Raw genomic sequence first — 19936 nt, 5'->3', positions numbered from 1 at the left:
ACATACATACTCACATAGATACATTCATACCTACATACATACCAACATGCATCCGTACATACATACATACCAACATAAATACATACCTTAATGCATATGTATACATAAAAGCATACATACCTACACACATACCTACATACATACCAACATACATACCTTCATGCATATGTATACATACAAGTATACATACCTACACACATACCAACATTCATACGTATACATACCTACATATATATCTCTATACACACATACATACCAACATAGATATGAAAATGCATACCTACACATACATACATACATATGAACATACATACCAACATACCCACATACATACCCACATACATACTCACATAGATACATTCATACCTACATACATACCAACATGCATCCGTACATGCATACATACCAACATAAATACATACCTTCATGCATATGTATACATAAAAGCATACATACCTACACACATACCAACATTCGTACCTATCCATACCTACATATATATCTCTATACACACATACATACCAACATAGATACGAAAATGCATACCTACACACATACATACATGCCTACATACATACATACCCACATACATACATACCTACATACATACCAACATGCATTCGTGCGTGCATACATGCATACATACATACCAACATGCATTCGTGCGTGCATGCATGCATACATACATACATACATACATACATACATACATACATACATACATACATACATACATACATACATACATCTAAGTGCTGACCAAAAGCAACTGGACTTATTTGTGGTTCTAGAAGACGTTTCACTTTTTATCCCAAGACTTCTTCAGTTCTACTACCTTCATCTAACCCTAACCCTGAGCCTTGAGATAAAAGGTGAAACATCTTCTAGTACTTAGATACTTTGATAAATCTTATAGTTAGGGCTGGCTCAGGCTTGCCCTCATTGATAATCTTAAACTCGCACCTGTGCATTTCCTGCCATGACACATATACGCATATTTTTAAATGTGCACCAAACCTAATTGTCAATAGTACAACATGCATTTGGAAACAAATATAACGTTACTGACAATTCAAAATTAATTTAGAAAAACTCACCTGTTGCTGAGCTCCACGGACTTTCCTGCACCTCAAATCCTTTAGTTTGTTTTATTGTGTCCAGCCTGAAATAACCTCCGAATATAAACATACATGTAATAAGTTTATTAGGATTTTTGTGGTGTAAAAATTCAGCTAAATGGACGTTTCCCCTCCAGCAGTCATTGCATTGCTCAGCTTAATTGTACCTGTCAATCAAACATCAAAGACCACGCCAAGAGCATTTCACTTAATTGAATATTTTTAAATCTGGTAAAACAAATCACTATTTTTAATTTAGACCACGCAAACTCTTTCCATCATCACCCAAATGTAACAATTACAATAATAAAAGTTTAATATTTATCATTTCCAATGGAGGAAGAAATACTAGTGTTGCAAGTATAAGCATCAAAATATACTCTAGTATTCATTATGCAAAATGGCCCATGTAAGAATATTTTATTGCTGTATTATAATTATCAGTGCATTAATGTGTGATTTAATACTGCAGCTGGTAAAGGTGAAGTTCAGATGGTGCTGGGTGGCTTGCGGTCAATAAAGTTCATCCTAACCTATAAGAAGAAGAAGAAGAAGAAGAAGAAGACTTTCCAACACTGCTAATTTCTAATATAATTGTACACAGAGGATTCACAATGAAGATTTAAATAAAGTTTACCACTGTCCTTACATCACCATGATTTTTATTGCATTTTGTGCTATCATTAACTTGGCAAATCAGGTGTACTTTTGAATAACAGTGGATATTATTCTGTGTAATGAAACTCCTCTATTGTTAACAAATATTTCCCAAACAAACATTTTCTTAACTTCTCAACAGTGTTTCATAAAAGTGTATCAGAGATGCTAACAGGTGATACAAGAGGCCGACGTCAACAATCTGCATCAATGTACTGCTTCTGTTCACATCCACACAAAGGCCCCGATGAAGAGACAATACATTAAACTCGACAGAAGAAATCCTGTTCAAAGAGTCCAAATCAAATCCAGCTCCCTGCTTTCCATGTTACTCTGCCCTTTCAACGAAAAGTCAGCTTTTGTGTGCAAGAAACTGGAAGTTCACTTCATATAAAACATCCTAAATGCATATTTTTACAATTTCAGACAAAGCAGCACAAGTCGGTTTAGAGCATTTTTTTTTTTTTGCAAAGAAAGCCTGCTTAGTATTTGTGTTAATGGTTTCAAGTCTGAAGGTTTACAAATCACCTGTAAGTACAGTGCACAAGCTTCAACTTCACAAACCACATGATCTCCCACGCACACACCTCAATACTCACAATATCAACGGTCAAGTTCACAACACCCACAGTTTCTGATATTAAAAATATAACATCTGCGCTTAGTAAGAACATTATTCATCTGAAAACCTCAAGGACCACACCTCGACAAAATCTCACTCCCAGGTCCATTTAGTGGCTCTTCTGGAGCTTTCGACCGAGTCCTCAACGGCTGAGGGTCAGAGTGAAACACTGAAGTCATCGTGGGGGAGAAGTCCTGAATGTGCTCCAAGATAATTCAGCAAACTCAAGCGACTGATGAGGGCCGTGTAATATGGTCAAAAGCTCCAGAGCAGCTACTAAATGGACCTTGAGGTGACAGTTTGTCAAGATGGAGAATGAACTTTGACCCTCAACTACACCGATGTGGTTTTTGGATGTTTTAGCCCAAACATCAAACTGCATATAGTTAAAACGTACTGTTGATTGTTGTCTAAACAGTGTTTTTAGACTGAAAATGCATTTTCCTCCAATCCAGGCAGCCACTGGTTTCCATTTTACTCAGAACAATGTGAACATCAACTGATAAGAGACTTGACTTTGATTCAGATAGACGACGCCTGTAAGTGTACAGGAGCAGTAATGCAGCTAACAGATATAGAGTGTTAAGAACAACAGCTTTCCCTCTGGTACGTTCAGGTGCTGATGTGAGGCTTCAACACCCGAGGCTGTGCGTGAAATCACACCTTATTTGCTGCTAAGTGCATTTATTTACCGTCCGTCATTTAAGTGTTGAATTCTCCGTGTGCACTTCACGCTCCATACTGTGCCCTCAAAAGTCCCCACAGTGGAATGAAAAGCAGTGTTTGTGACATGTGCGCTCATTTTTTACTATGGAAAAAATCCTGTGTGTGACCTTTGACACAATGCTACATTATGACGAGTGACAAAAAATGCAGATGATTCTTTAGTGTCATTATTGGTTACTAGAGATGGTCTTGAGTGTCTAAAATGTAGGAAAAAGTGAATGAATGAATGCAGGGGGGGTTCAAAGAAGAGCACAGGACGTGAAATGTTGCTGCCAAATCTGTAACACGAGAAGCTGCTAACATCTCTCCACGCTCGCTGTGACTGTGCTCAGGTGGACTCGGCAGTTGTATGCAGCTGTATGCACCTCCCACTCACAGACACATGAACGCACCACACAAACTTTGCCATTTACCTGCAATCAAGAGTTTCAAGTCACTTTAAGTTGAGTTTTACACTGTAATCACAAATTGAAATCAACTTCCTGGAAGACACAGGAAACACATGAATCAGTCTAAATGTGTGTAACATGAACGTCATACAAAAACAACAGCATGGTCTCTGAAGTGTTCTGTACACTTTTTGTCGTGGTCGTATCCAGTTACTCCATGATTTCTGGGAGACTGCAGGCAGAAGAGAGAGGCTGGCTGAGGAGAGCTTCTGTAAAACAGCATCTCTGAATCTCTTTTCTTCAAAGCTATGGCACCAGTCAGTCAACTACACCTGAAATATACTCACCATCATGTGAATGAGCAGAGCACAAGTGTAACCAAGGCCGAGGAACAGAAATGAGAACCTCACTTTGACATGAATAAATGCTGTGATCAACTGTCCCAAACAATAAATAGAAAATCTTAAACCTGCATCTTTACATGAGATTTCAGTTCGGTTTCTGCAGTGCATTTTGACACACTCCCTAAGACAATGAGCAGGAAGAATTCATCCTTTCAGTTTGTCACAAAGAGATAAAAACACCATGTGACTCCAGCATTACTCTGATCATCTGAGCTGAACTTTTTTTTTTTACAATTTCGGATGAAATTATTGGCCTTCGAGCGGTGCGTTCAAATGCTCCCACGATCAGTAAGAGACGGACAGCTGAGCGGCCGTCTGTCTGACAGCAGGTCAGCCGTCCAGCTGGTCAGTCAGAGAGACGCGCAGACATCCGGGCCGGCCAATCAGCGAGTCAGACAGCCAACCTGTCGGTCTGCATCAGTCAGTGCAAGTGATCAGTGCATCAGTAGTGTGTCGACAGCAGAATCAGGTCCCACCATGTCGGATCAGATCAACTGGCCGGGTCTAAAGCCACAGCATGGATTTTTAACCTCTTTAAAAACAATCTCAAAAATATTAAATATGACAACTGATTTGCATATACGATGTTTTCTACATTCTTTAAATTATCTTGCGGCTCTCGAGGTCCAGGCCTCCGGGCTGAGAACAAATACACTCCACACAAACCACACAACACCTCCGCTACGCTGCAGCTATCTGGACCTGCCGATGGAAACCGAACAACCTGGTTCATCTCTTAAAATCAAGCTGGGCAGATAGCTGCCATAAGCTGATTCTTATTCTGTGGCAAGTCTCGTGATTAAAAGTAATAATGCTTCCCGTGGCGTTCCCAGGTGAAACCTCAGAATTCAGTTTCCCAGGTTTGATTTAGCCCATCACATGAACGCTGCCTCTCCGCTCTGTTTGGCCTACCTACGTCAGTTCTTTCCAAAAGTCTTTCCAACACGAGCGTCTGAGTGAGTCTTATGTCAGCTGATACAGCCACTTGTGTGCTTGGCATTGAACAACTCACCAAGACAGAGTTTTTATAAACCCCTCATCCTGTGACTGTTGCTTCTCATCCAGTGCAATGGTCTCCTTAAAGTCAGGATCTCGCTAATGGAAACGGCTCGGACTGAGCAACAAAATCAAGCTGTGGTTTACCGCCAAAAAACTCCTCAGACGCCTCCTTGATTGTTAAGTCAGCTGAGGACTGAGGCGTCCCGTCCGTTTGGACAGCGTTTCTCTCAGGCGTTACTTCTCCGTTTGCCTGTTGAGCTTCAGACGTCAGTGAAGGTCACTGCCGACGCAGAGCTGATGCTGTGGGAGGCCTCTAGTCATAGCGGCTTGTCAACCACTGCGACTCCTGCAGGAGTGAGGAAAAGAAAGAGGGGATGAAACAGCTACTTAAACAGGTAAACGGTGAACTGTGTGTGTTTGAATCCTTATTCTCTGCATGTTGTGATCGGACCTACCGGCATAGCTGCGTCCGTTGCTCATGTTGGTGGGAATGAGGCTCCACTTGTCCGTAGCCGGATTGTAAAACTCTACAGAGGAGAGGTTACACGACCCGTCGTCCCCTCCAATCACGTACAGCAGCCCGTTAATGGCACAGACACCTTGAGGACAGAGTGTGTGTGTGTAAATACACACAAAGACCTGAGAGTGTTGCACATTATCCTGTCCAGTCTACAGTCTACCTCTGAGCAAAAGCTTGTTGATGGATGCTGAGTGTCGGCTGACCTGCGTTTCGTCGGCACATGTTCATGTCGCAGACCAGTCTCCAGGTGTTGGTCTGCGGGTCGTACACCTCAACGCTCTTCCTCACCAGAGGACCGTCATGTCCTCCTGCTGCATACAGCTGGCCGCCCAACACACCCACCCCTGAACACATATGGATAGATTTAGATTTTAATCTGCATTTTTCTTTTTTTGGAAGAGGGTGGAACCTTTTCTTCGTGCTGTTAACGCGAGCACAGTCATTTGTCTCACTGCAATAAATTGCATTAGTTGTTCTTTCTTGATTTTTTTGCTTGTTCGATTGCAGACTAACTCCACCGGGTGGTGCTGTTGCTCCATAGGAACCTGTTGGCACACACTGCATCATTAACTATGATACAGTATGTACTGTCCCTGATCTATATATAGGGTAAAGCTTTACTGTCGTGTATTGTTTTATTGTTTTGCTGCTCTCTGTGTGTATTATGGACAATATACTGTGTGTGTGTATGTGTGTGTGTACCTGCTCCACTGCGCCGTGTGCTCATGTCAGCGACGTAGCACCACTGATCAGTGACGGGGTCGTACTCCTCCACCGTACTGAGACACTGTCGAGACGCTCCATCGTAACCTCCTACTGCATATAACTTACCTGTAGAGACACACACACACACACACACACACACACACACACACACACACACACACACACACACACACACACACACACACGGTCATTAAACAGGTGGCATCCCAATTTTGGCTTTTCATTGAAGCAGCACATGAGGTCACACACACTTACCATCGACCACCCCGACGCCCACACTGCTGCGTCGTGTGTTCATGGAGGCTACGTACATCCACTCGTTGGTTTTATAGTTGTAGGCTTCTACTGTGGACAGCCCTGATGCACGGGGAGAGAGACGCAAAGGAGAAACGAGCAGAAAGGCAAACAAATTAGAGAACAACATAAACAGGCTCCAGTAAGACTGCGAGGGTGTTGATCCGTCTGTAGGTGTTTCGCTGTGTTTTGCATCCCGCTGGTGGACGTGTGAAGAGAAGAAAATGGCTCCCATGTGAGCTGTGTTTACTGTTAACACTGTGAGTAGGCAGTTGTGCTTAAATTCCGCTCACCCTCCTGAGGTAATTATGCCGATAATGACACAAAGCCAGATGGGAAAAAATCGGTTTGAAAAACACCGAGGGCGTAACTACATCAGCACAAGCAGCTCTGTCACCTGTTCCCACCCCTCACCTGTCCTCAACTTTCTCCTCACACACTGTTCACCTCTGTTTACTCTTTTGCATCCACTTTTAACTGAATGTATATTTTCAGTCAGTTTTTGTTCTGTGATTAGAGAACGTCACAATATTTTCTCAGTGCCTCCCGAATGCACTAACCTCTGTGGGAAGCGGAGTGATCGGTGTGCTGGGTGTGATGGGTGTGTGAGGGAGGGAAGGGAGGGAAAAATTAAAGGACAGCTTGGTAGATGTGCAACTAAATCTCTCTAGTTAAAGATCATGTTGACTGTAGTTGCTTTCGTCAACTAAAATTATGACTAAATATCGTCGTCAACGAACCTGTATCACGTGACGAAAACAAGACGAGACGCAACGTAAATGCTGGTTATGTGACGATAACTACAATTAAATATATAACGCAATCTTATTGACGAATACAAACGAGACTAAATGTGGTTTTCAAAATAAAAACTCTGCTAAAATGTCTCTTCATTTTCGTTGACTAAAACAAGACGAGACGAAATGTTCTAACGTTATTTCGCACAAAATACAGAATTACACATCGTATTTTTTTTAACCATGAGTTGTGATTGAATGAATGAAACTGACTTCTTCACAAAACAATCACACAAAAACGTGAAATGTACATGAAAGACAGTCATTTTTCTAATGCTTTTTCTCCAGACCAGTGCAGAAGAGACATTTATTTACAGTGGATGAGAAATACTGCCTTTCAGCGTGTGTGTGTGTGTGTGTGTGTGTGTGTGTGTGTGTGTGTGTGTGTGTGTGTGTGTGTGTGTGTGTGTGTGTGTGTGTGTGTGTGTGTACCTATACTTCCGTTAAAGCCCCCCACGGCGTAAAGCAAATCCGCCAACACAGCAGCTCCCAGTGTACTGCGTCTCTCCTGCATGCTGGCCACCGCGCTCCACTGGTCTCTGACTCCGTCGTACACGTCCACCGTTCGCTCCCGCAGTGAGCTGTTGAACCCCCCGACTGCATACACACGACCTGCCATGGACACCACGCCTGGACACACACGGGATGAAATGCATGAGGGCCAAATGAAGGATTATAATCTTCATTTTTCTGACTGCTTGCGTCCAAACACAGTCTCACTGGTCAGAGTTCAGATTAGTTTACCACCTTTCAGGCAGTCAACAGTTCCAACTTGCAGAGACTTGAATCTCACATGATGCAGATGAACCAAACTTGTGTTACTGCTGTTTGGTGAAGCAGGTGCAAGAATTACTGGTGCATTCTGAGACATCAAGATTTTCTAATACATGAATGGAATCGGGTCAGAATGCAGCTTCAACTTTATACTTAGGACACCATAAGATACCTCGCTGACAATGTACTAAACTCTTGAACATTTTAATCATATTAAATCATTATATTTACTCAACATCACTGCTTGCTGACAGTTTTTGAGGTTTGGATTTTGTGGTGTTGTTGAATTATTTTGTGAAGCATTCCTGTTATTGTGTACTCAACTAAATAAACTAAACAGAGGAGCTGAGGTCGATAAATCAAATCAGCAGTCAGGAAACTCTGACAAACTGTGGATGCAAAAAAATCCAGAAAAGTCGTGTTTCCAAGTAATTATCAGGCAAATTTGAAGCTTTGTCCTGAGACAACTTCTGTTGTGATTTGGCGCTATACAAATAAATAAAATTGAAATAAAATTGAATTGAATTGAATTTTCACACGTTGCAAAAAGAAAAAAAAAATAGGTGCGTTTCCATCAAAACCAGCTGTCTGTCAACCACCAATAAACCTCAATTATTTCCAGTGTCTGGATAAGAGTTAAGTAAGTAATAGCAATGAAGTAACAGTACACAAATCGGCGGCTGACCTGCCCGGCAGCGTCTTGATGGAAGGTCGGCGACTTGGTACCATCGATCCTCCTGGAAGTCGTAACACTCCACACTGCGGATCGCCTTCGGAGCCTGACCACCCACCACAATCATCACCTGTACGCACACAGTCAATGTCCAAGGTAAATATGTGTGTTTGTTGTGTTAAGGGTTACTTGCTCTTGTTTTTGAGTGGTGGAGTGTGTGTGTGTGTGTGTGTGTGTGTGTGTGTGTGTGTGTGTGTGTGTGTGTGTGTGTGTGTGTGTGTGTGTATGTGTGTGTGTGTGTACTTTGGGGATGCTGATAGGAGTTCGTGGTCGGGTCCGGTCTGTCTTGATGAGGTGCCGCTGCTCCGCTGGAAGCAGGTGATACTTCATTGCTTCGATGAGAAAATCTTTGCAGGTGTTGTTGTTCTTTATCAAAGCCTCTTCCTCCACGATCTGAAACAGGGACCACATTTCAGGAAATCTCACCTTTATTTACCAAACAACAAAATGGACAGGGCTCATTTATAGTTACACTTGAGTAAGCATCGGAGGTGGGTAATGGGAAAACGCATTTGCATGCACTGCAGCTAACCGGTTACTGTACACCTCTGTACACATGCAGCGGGTCAGTAACCAAACTCCTCCCCTACAGCAGAGACAGAGGACACTACTCACTGCCTTTTTTCTGTGTGTCTGTCTCAAAGCAGACTAGAAACCTAGTTTCTTGTATACATGGCAGAGATCTACCTGGGGAAATCCAGTTTCTCTAATCCGCTACTCCAATTATGGAAGCTAAGTGTAAAACACAGTGATTGTGGCGGTGAGCTTGGGAAAATACTGAGCAATGTGCAGTATACACAAGAGCAAACAGCGGATTATTACCAGTTAGCTTCAGTTCAGGCACTGTGGGCCATGGAAGTGAAAATAACACTGACAATGAACATAAACATACTTTTCAAAACACCAAGATTTAACAACGGAAAGCCTCACAATGCGTCATCTGCTGTACGAACAAAAGCCTTATTTTCAAGTTATCGGCCAAAACCAAAACCCCAAACAAGCCCACCAGGAAGAAATGAAGAACTTCCTGTCTGAATGCAACATTTATGTCACGCGCTTGTTTAAGTGATGAGCTTGCACTACTTATGGTTGCTTTAAGAGGTAGTAACAGAGGTTTTATACTCCAAAATGCACAACATTGGGGGATGAGGGAAGCGAGGGGTGAAACAGAAAAAAATGGGAAAATGTAGAGAGAGCAGAGCAGAGCAGATTTTCTTTACCTGCACCAGGTAATCCCTGGACAGTAGAGGAAGTCTGACGTGCTCCATCAGTTTGGGCATGTACTCCAGACGAGCTGGTTTATCGTGCTTGATCCAAGATATCATCGCCTCAAACACCTAAGAGATGGAGAGCAGGGTCAGACCGCGGCAAGGGAGGAAACATGACCGGCTGAGAGGGGGTGAACTGTTCAAACTGAGAGACATGCGAGGCTGAAACCAAGAGGAAACGATGAGCTTTACACTTGAGCCAAACTTTCTTACCTGCCCCCACCAATTCTGAGGTGGAAAAGCTTTGAAGAGAGGGTTTCACACACTGTTCACTGATCTGACGCGTCCCACAATTTTGACGATTTAACTCACGTACTGTGTGGACTGATGTTAAAGCAGTGCATTCTGTGTTCCTTCATAGTGACCTACCGCCATCGCTCGCTCCCAGCAGGATGTCGGCATGACAGAGGTGGCAGACTTTTGTTCTCTCCCTACCAAAAATCTACTACTTTAAATTCATTGATTTACACACATTCACATTCGATCACGGCCTGTTGGCCTGTGGAGCAGTTCCACTCGTGCAAACGGGGGGGGCTGAGTGCCCCTCCTGCTCTGGACAAAGGGGCGGCAACGACGGTAGTTAGAGGAAAGAGGACCATTACTCGACAGCTCTCCAGACTCTTCCAGGGTTCAAACTGGAAACCACAGTGGGAGATCTGCCCACTTCAGACTCACACAGGCCAAGAAGAGCCACATGTATAATGCGTAATATAATGCAGCATTATAATAAAAAGTGCCTTATAATGAAGCTAGATCAAAAAATGCTGTTTCTATCCTATTTTCACAAAATACACGCACTACTTCTTACATTTATTGCTGGATTTCAACCATACCAGCGCTTTCTGCTGAGTCGACAGAATACTGTACACTGTTGTTAGGCGCATCCAAATGGTAAAAAGCCATTCACTTCAGCCTCCAAGCTGTAAGTCAGAGTCATTGTGTCAGCTACGGTGTCTCTCATTGGCAAAAAGATTTAAAAATTCAATTTAAATGACATTCAAAAATGGCTGCAAGGCCAGAGTAACTGGCAGTTTACGTCAGTTGATTAAATAAGGGGCCATTCATTGTTCGTTTGAATGTGGTTTCACTCAAATAATGTATGTGCTGGAATAAAAATGACTATTTCAGGGTTTGTTTCTATGTATGTGTGACTACAAGGTGAGTGATTGTTTCTCCAGATGCATACATAAACAATATGAATACAGAGTATGACAGCTCCCTCTGTGTCTGTCTGACTGGAGCAGCAGTCGCCTTGACTGCTGCTGCTCTGACAGCAGGATGACACACAGATGCTCCCTCAGACTCTTCCTGTTGACAGTCTAACAGCAGACAGACACTCCATCATCTGGAATACGCCTGCTGCCAGCCAAGGTGAGCTAATCAGACACGGGGACCGCTGCGAGGACACGTCTGTAGTACAGCTGTGGATATTTCTCAGCTCCCAGCAGTCAGTACCGAGAATTCTCGTCCCTTTTCCTGCAGCCGTCATCTCACATATGTTTTCACCCACAGGAAAAGAGATGATTAAAGGGCTGAAGCGTGGGTGTATTCTGTGCTCTCTTGCCTTCTCCTCTGTGGAAACGGTGAGCTTGTCGCTGGAGATGAGGCTGCACACCTGCTGCAGAGAAAGGCCCAGAAACTCCTCTCCCTGCACCACCTCGGTGAAATGCTGCTCTGAGAGACACAAACACGCAGGGTTACACACAACACAAACAGGGCTGGAACCAGGGTTGCATAGACGCACTGCCCAATGTCATGTTTTTTCTGAAAAGATGATGTCCTTTTCAGCATCTAACAACATTTACACTGTTAAGCCATGACACTCGGACGTCTGCAGCATCTTCAAAAGATTTCAGTGTTTTTTAGGCCTGGTGAAACTACGCAACATCACATTACATAAAAGTACCCTCACATACCACACATACGCACACACAACGTGGTAAAGATGACTCACGGCTTGTGGTGCGAACATCGTGAAGCTTACCGGCGTATGCGTGGGACTGGTTGAGAAGCTGCGTGCATGTGTGCAGGTCAGCAAAGGCTCTGATGCCCAGACAGTTGGTGGGGTGGAGCTGAGACTGCAGGAACTCACAACAAACCTGCCGAACATCCATCAGCTGGAGGAGACTGGCTGCCGGCAGCAGAACCTGCAATGACACGCACGCATAAAGTCAGCTGAAAACTCGTATTCTGGGTCATCCTATAAATGCAAACATGCCAGACGTGTTATAAAATAATGTGGCAGAGCACAATGGTTTAGCAGCTCCAGCCAAACACTTAGGAACACTTCATAGCTGGAAGCCAGTGAGCTGTTTACCCTGACATCTATTCCCTGTGTGAACAACTCATTACTTCAACAATGTTGCTGGATGGTCAGTTAGTTTGTTAATTAACAAACCAGCCACACAACAAACCTGCCAAACAGTTATCATGCTGGCCAACAAGCTAAGCATTAACCACTGTGCACATCACCTTGGCCCCCACTCAGTCAATTTGTCTTTAAGCAACAGAATATTTTAAATTAAATCAATTTTCTCGATTGTTTCCGCAAGGAAAATAGTGAGTTTGCAAGCAAAACAAAGCCCTGGATTTGGCTTTGATCTCTGCAGTGCGTACTGGCTGAACAAGCAAATTTGTAGCAATTTACACGCAGCTTTGTTCATTTACAACACTTAAAAACACCCTCATCAGCGTCTACAGCGTAATGTCGCTGATTGTGAGGTTTTGTGAGGCGTGTTCTTTGGCCATCGCTCTCCAGTTTCACCGCCGCATGTCCCCGCAAGCTCCTCCATCTGGCCTTTACACCATGACACGGACAGACAGGGATATGTGTTAGCTGCAATATAACAGCCCCTGAGTGCACAGCAAAATCAAGTGAATTTGCCTGCAAGAGAAAGGCAAAAATACTAATATTGACACTGATATGAGATTTAATGTCATTCAGACATATCATCATGCTGAGAAACATCATTTCTGCAGGGATCTTTCATGAAAAGCACTGAGATATCTGATTCTGTCACTATTGATTAGCCTTACAGCCATAATAATCCAGCTCTGCTTTAAAACGAGGAGCTGAGCTGATGGAGGTGTGCCGTCTTTTCGGTGCCGGTCGACAATGAAATACAATCTAAGGAGGCTGGTTTGAGTGACAGATCCATGAGGGCTCATCAGTCACAAAAAACACTGGACAGCAGTTTATAATAGACACAGACAGGATTTTACAACTCTGGAAAGTTTTCATGACCGCAAAGATTTTGGGTGTCGCCTCACAGCTAGAAGGTCCCGGGTTCGATTCCCGCCTGGGGGGCTGTGGGCGTGTCCTCCACCATTTCTTTGGTGGCTACTGCCCTTTGTCGCGAGGCCTTTCTGTGTGGAGTTTGCATGTTCTCCCCGTGTTCACCTGGGGTATCCTCCACAAAAAAACCCCGCTGAAAACATGCAAGAAGATCATCACCTGACTGAATGGTGACAAAAGGAACTGGGTGCCCGGGCGCCGCTGTCGGCTGGCAGCCCACCGCTCCTGGTCTGCCACAGGGGAAGGACTTACCGGGATGGGTCAAACGTGGAGGAATAATTTCACCAAAAGCATGACATGTGCATGTTGTGCGTGTTCTTGTGGTCACCAATGCATGGCATGTTGTGTGGTGATTAATAAAGTATGGATCTCAATCTTAATTTTGTCTCAGCAATCGTGAGGTAAGAAACAAATATAGCACAGCGCTCACGTTGCAAGGTAACTGACTGGGAGTGGCTGGCTCTGCATGTGCCGTGTGTGACGCCATGTTGCCTCATTGAAATGAATGAGAGGGCAGTCAGAAAGGCGGGCAGTGAAAGCGTGATGCGAGCAGGCAAAGATACCTTCTGCAGCATCCCCACATATTAACCTCTGTCTGTCAGCCTCGACACCTTCCTGTCGACACACTCACTCATCCTCTGAGTGTGTATCGTTACTGCCTGTTTTCTGTGAACAGCTGCCCTGAAGCCTTGAGTCCTGTAAAAGGGAGCATCAGGCCTATTGAACCTGTGCTGACAGCAGCTGCGACACCCCAACACACACACACACACACACACACACACACACACACACACACACACACACACACACACACACACACACACACACACACACACACACACACACACACACACACACAGAGGAATGAGGGCAGCACAAACAACACACCTACTTTACAGTGAAAACACACAAGAAATTAAGAGTAAAGGCAATCTTTTACTGAACATGAGCCAACAGTCAAAACAAACACGCGTCACACATTCAAGAGTGAGCCAATCAGACAGGCACGCTGCTAACAGTGGGAGGATTTCCTGCCTCTCTCCATGCACACTTCCTGTGCTAATAATCAGAGGAAGTATCCTGCCTGCAGCTTGATCCCGCTGCATTTATTCAACCCTGCCACCAGAGCCATGCAGCGACCAAACGTCAACGCCACTGAGACAAACAAGAGCTCAATCCGGTGCTTTCACAGCAGAGCACAGCTCTTACATCTCTTGTGATACACGTCTGCTCCTCAGGCAGGCTCATTTTGGACAGTCTGCAAGGTAAACCAAATAGTTAGAGGCATCGGGCCTTAAGTGCACAAAGTCCCATATGACAAGCAAAAACACTGACATCTTATAAAGTAATAAACAGGAAATAAAAACAAGTTTATCAACCATGGGACGGCTCAGCTCAGCTTGACTCTACTCGCTCTTTCCTTTTTGGATAGTACCTGGCAGCAGGTACTTTCTTTCTCATCACCTACACAAAACCTGCATTTTTAAATAGCCAAGCTACCATCAACATCAACCACAAAGTTTTGAGGGATTAATGTCAGAAGTGGAAACGAAGCACACTAACGTTCCTGGAAACAATGGCGAGTCAAGTTGATTATCCAAACTGTAAATCTGTGAAAAATTGAACTTAAACTTCAAGACTGAAACCCTCCAACAGAGGAGAGCAAGAGCTGAGAGGGCGACGTGTTGACACTCAAAAAGCCTTGCAGGATAAACAATGAGAGCAGGTTTAATATCCCACCAACTCAGCTACTGCTGTTAATACAGAAGGCCAATGTTTTTAAAGCGGAACCAGACTTGGAGCCGAGGTGAAAGCCCCAATAACAGAAGAAAAAAGAAAAAAAACGCCAAGTAAAAACAGGAAAACGCTTTTTCACTCGCTCTCGCTCCCTTCCTCCTCGCTCTCCCTCCTCATAAACACACACCCTCACCTGCACGTTGTCCTCTGTGACCTCTATCTCAGCTGTGTAGATGTAGTCAACCAGTTTTCTCAGGGTCTGTCCGTCCACCTCCCTGATCTCCACCTGATGGGCTTTGCTCTCACTCATGTCACCTACAAAAATCACACAGTTAAGCACACGCCAGCACACACACATCAAAACACGACGCCAACCAAGCAACAATGTGTGCATGTACCTGTGAACATGGCACAGAAGTAGGGGCTACAGGACGCGAGGACCACCCTGTGAGCTGGCACTTCGACGCTCCCCGCCACCAGCTGGACGTCACACAGCATTTTTTTACTGAAGTACGAGGAGTAACAGAGAGAGAGAGAGAGAGAGAGAGAGAGAGAGAGAGAGAGAGAGAGAGAGAGAGAGAGAGAGAGAGAGAGAGAGGAAGGTGCTGGTTCTGAAATTATTTATTCAAGTGTGGTAACTGCTGTGTAAAAATAAACGTGCATACAGGAGCCAGGAAGAGGGAAAGTCACGTATAGACAGGATGACTGCCAGCGAATGTGCCACTTAAGGTGTTAAATCGAAAAGGTTCCACTTATAATTTTCTTATGGAATAAATGAATTCGATGCAGTTGGGGATTCAGTGTTTAAACACCACTTTCAGGCAGCAGTGGCATACTAATCCTAACCTGTCTAGTCTGACAATCACGAACAAAATACAAGCGTTTAGCAAATGCATGCCGGGCTGGGTGACTGCGGCCGTGTATTTACCTTCATTACTGTCAAAAAAATCCATATATCTAACACACTATTACACATGCAATCATCAGCCTCGGAGCCTCTGTACACTGCATGTGCTGTTCTTCACTGAGAGCCATCACTGTAGCGAACGACACTGCCAGCAACACACCTCCTCAGGTCGTTCATGATCTGGAAAGCCTTCCTCATGTGCGTCTGGTTGAAGGTGTGCATCCCTCCATTCACCGTGTCCTCCTCTGAATCCGTGGTGCAGTTTGGACGAGGTGAGGCCGGTGTGGCCACCAGACTGGTGAGACATGAGAGGCAGTGTCCGGATCATTGGAGATAAACGGTGACCCAACAGTTAGTTAGTTCATCTCTAAGGTTATTAAAAGAGGATGGGACAGGGGCAGCAAAATAGTAGTTCTTTAAACATACTTGTTTTGTCATCGCTGTGCTCCACCACAGAAAAGGCCGTTCAGTGAGTGTCCAGCTTGTCTCTGTTTCAGCTATTCCCCAGCGAAAACATAAGAGAAGCGGTCTCTGAGCATGTCTCACTGTTTGCCAGTGCAAGCTATTTCTGAATGCTTGCATGACGCCACTGACCCATCCTCCTTTAATAATCCTTGGTTCTTCATGGTAATCTGCTTTGGTTGTCATGGAACTCAGATGCTGTTGCACAGTGTGGACGCCACAGTCTGAGTCTGATCTTTTCTTGGTTAATTCATTTCAATCGAGTGGATTTTTCTCCAGTGGATTATCACACAGAGGTGTCACATCTGCCTCACCTGACTGCAACTAACACTTACTTTTATCATTGAGCAATCTAATGATTATTTTCTTGATTCATCAATTAAGTGTTTAGTCCATAAAATGTCAGAAAATAATGCAAAATGCCCATCATAATGTTCATTCAAAGTGTTTCCTCAGTTGCATTTATTGTTGGTATCAGACCGGTTACCTCAGATATGCATGATTTGAGTTACTGGAATCAGCACAGGGGAGGAAAGTTTGGATCAGTGCATCGTTAACATGAAATAAAACGACATACACCCATATAAAGGACAGATTTGATCACATCACCAAACCACAGATACCTTATTTGTAAAGCCAACGCATTAAACTAATGGATGTCTGTTTCCTGATGTGCTAAATAATCATTCAAGCACGCCTCTTCGACTGAGGACCTCTGCTGTATTCAACATACTGGCCTGACAGTATTCCTTGACCCAGATCCTTCAAATCATATTCTTCAGTCATGGGGACTTAAAAGATTAGGCTTTTGATTTTATATTCTTCCTCTGGTCAGCAAATACAATCACTACATTCACATGCAGTCAATATTCGGGTTATGGTCAATATTCCGGTTTCTGAAACATTCGGAATAACCTGTTTACATGCATGAGCAAACAGCCTGGTATGGCAACCTCGCTGTAAAGCTGAAAACCAAACTGGCTCGCTTCAGACCTTGCAGTCCATCTATGAACAAACTGTTGTTAGGCAAGCCCAGAGGATAGTGACTGAGCCATCCCATGTTCTTCACTTAGAATATGAGCTCCTACCCTCAGGCAGATGATACAGAGTCCCCAAACTCAACCGCTTTAAGAATTCATTTGTGTCAACCTCCATCAAAGTCCTGAACAATGCTGCTTGAGGCCGACGATTGTGCAATAACTTCTATAGTGCTTTTATTATGGTGATCTTTTAGCATATGTGTTATCTATTGGTGTATGTACGTGTTGTGTGTAATGTTATGGGATATGTGCAATACTGTTGTGTAATTGTTGTTGAGATGGTATGCCTGGTGTTGGTTGTCATTGTGGCTGTCAAGGCATTTATGGCACAGTTGCTGAGTCCAACACAAATTTCTGTAAGTGGGAAAATAAAGTATATTGTATTGTATATGTGAGAAAAAGCGGAATATTGTCATGGGATTTGTGGACAATAAGAAAAATACAGAATTTGGCAAACTTAGGCTTTATGTCCTCCTCGCACGGGTACACAAAAGTGTGGAAAAACAAAAACATTTCCTGTTAACTCAATCAGAGCAGCAACGATTAATCAATTAGTTGTCAGCAATTAAATTAGTCACCAACTATTTTGGTATTCAATCAACTGATGTAATTTATTAAGAAAAAAACTTATGTGATTCCAGCTTCTTAAAAATGAGCCTTTTCTGGTTTCTTTACACGTCTATGACAGTAAACTAAGTACCTTTGTGGACATTGTGGACAAAACAAGACAGTTTAGGATGTCATCTTGGGCTTTGGGATACACTGACTGAAATTTCTCACCATTATCTGACATGTTATAGACCAAACTACTAATCAATTAATGGAGAAAATAACTGATAGATTAATCGCCGATGACAATAACCATGACTTCCAACCATAAACCCAATGTTTGGTAGACCAGCCTGACCTCTGTGTGGTCTAAACCAAGAGGAATCCAAACATGAGAGAATACCTTTGACCAGTCTGCACTCACCTGAGAGCAGGTGGCAGGAAGTAAACAAAAAACAAAGTGACATCATCCACATCCACGTCTGATCTAACGGGGCATTTGCTTTGATTATAATATTTCACATGCATGCAGCACTGCATGTTATCTTTACTCATTGTAATGGCCCATATTTTCTCCACAGGTGACTAAAAAACTGTGAAGAAATAACGATGCCGCACTTACAAGTGACAGGATTATTATGTCTTTTCAAGACACAACAGCACAAGCCCGTAAACTAATCAGCGTACATTCGTGACTCTGACGATTTACAGAAAGCTGGCCTCCTTTTTGTCCAAAAATCACACAGAGTTCAGCACTAAATGATGTTTGCTTTGAGTTTGCTGAGCGTCAAGTTAACAGGATGGCTAGCTCTTAGCATCGCTAATCATTTAACTTCATTGCTAACGTTATGATAGCTGCTGTTACCTGCCATAAATCACTGAGTGAAAGGAACCACTTTTGGGAGCCAGTCCACACTCAGCTCACTGCCCATAAGAAACGACTTTGAGCCAGTTTCCAAAGGTCTACATGTTAACTTGGAGTTTGGTTAGCAACGTAACTGCTCCAGCCGGGCAGCCAAACGATGCTAGCTAACTTACCGAAGCTAACTAGTCAACAAGGCTAGCTTGAGTTGGTGTGCTAGCAGAAAGCTCTTGGTACCGTCTGTGTTGGATTTATGGTCGTTGGATCATGCTGGGTTAAATGTTATTCAACAGATGTAGAAACAGCGTGGACCACAGCTTAACAAAATAATCCCCATCGCTCAACTAACTCACCCCAACGACACACCGTCCATCCTCACGGAGTCAGATACCAGCAGGCATGAGCGCCGTCCAGCCGCTCACAGATCGTCTATTAACACGATGAGTCACTCCGCAACTTCAAAAACGTACAGACACAAAGTGCAGTATCTATCGCCAAACGCCTAGCTCAGAATGTAGTCTATCTGTATTGTTATTGTTTAATTTGTTGAATTTTCCAAATTATACACAAAAAGTACCTCAAATCTCTCCCTCCCCAAAAGGCTACAGCAATATATATGACATGAACTTGAATGATAATAATGTAAAATAATGAACCATAGAAATGACAATATAAAAGCATTAAATCACTGATACACTGATTGAAATAATGTGTTAAAGGGGCTCATCCACAAAATCTTAAATTCCTTCACCTACTGGACAGCTATTACAGGACCTATCAGTCGCTTTTTATTCAGATCTTTATCTAATTTTAAACAATATAGGCCTGCAACTTTTGTAGTTATCAATTAATTGGCTGATCATCTTCCAGACCAATCGTTTGGTCTGTAAATTATCTGAAAACGGTGTGTGAAAATGAAGTGTTCTGAACTCCTAAAGCCCAAGTTTATGTCTTCAAATGTCTGTTTTGTTCGCCCAGTAGTCCAAAATATATCACATTCAGTTTACAATGATTTAACACAGAAAGCAGAAAATGAATATGCTGGGACAAATGAATG

General features: G+C 43.4%; 1 protein-coding gene across 2 annotated transcripts; it reads right to left on the bottom strand.

Annotated features, from left to right (window-relative positions):
• Positions 1–1765: 1765 nt before the first annotated feature.
• On the bottom strand, positions 1766–19313 carry klhl3 (kelch-like family member 3). Of its 2 annotated transcripts, none has more exons than XM_070962109.1 (15): positions 19233–19313; positions 16127–16261; positions 15458–15564; positions 15253–15374; positions 12012–12174; positions 11592–11701; positions 9980–10096; positions 9003–9152; positions 8712–8829; positions 7685–7882; positions 6417–6518; positions 6138–6266; positions 5639–5779; positions 5371–5514; positions 1766–5261 (listed from the first exon to the last, which is right to left on the bottom strand). In XM_070962109.1, the coding sequence occupies exons 1-15, from the start codon at positions 19250–19252 to the stop codon at positions 5233–5235; spliced, it is 1785 nt and encodes a 594-aa protein (XP_070818210.1). In that variant the 5' UTR covers positions 19253–19313; the 3' UTR covers positions 1766–5232. The 2 variants fall into 2 exon arrangements, with proteins under 2 accessions (XP_070818210.1, XP_070818209.1); XM_070962108.1 differs by lacking the exon at positions 19233–19313 and adding an exon at positions 18442–18675.
• Positions 19314–19936: the final 623 nt, after the last annotated feature.

The sequence above is a fragment of the Chaetodon trifascialis genome, chromosome 5 (assembly GCF_039877785.1).
Source record: "Chaetodon trifascialis isolate fChaTrf1 chromosome 5, fChaTrf1.hap1, whole genome shotgun sequence".
Classification (NCBI taxonomy): domain Eukaryota; kingdom Metazoa; phylum Chordata; class Actinopteri; order Chaetodontiformes; family Chaetodontidae; genus Chaetodon; species Chaetodon trifascialis.
This window is presented reverse-complemented; position numbering and strand designations above follow the sequence as displayed.

What these genes read in the sequence shown, in the direction of transcription:
- klhl3 (XM_070962108.1), bottom strand. Translation starts at nt 18,572, where the DNA reads ATGAGTAAAGATAACATGCAGTGCTGCATGCATGTGAAATATTATAAT. An exon ending in CCAGTCCCACGCATACGCCG is followed by an intron (nt 11,702 to 12,011) that starts GTAAGCTTCACG and finishes TGTGTCTCTCAG; the next exon opens with AGCAGCATTTCACCGAGGTG. An exon ending in GGGCTTTAACGGAAGTATAG is followed by an intron (nt 6,519 to 7,684) that starts GTACACACACAC and finishes CCCGTGCATCAG; the next exon opens with GGCTGTCCACAGTAGAAGCC.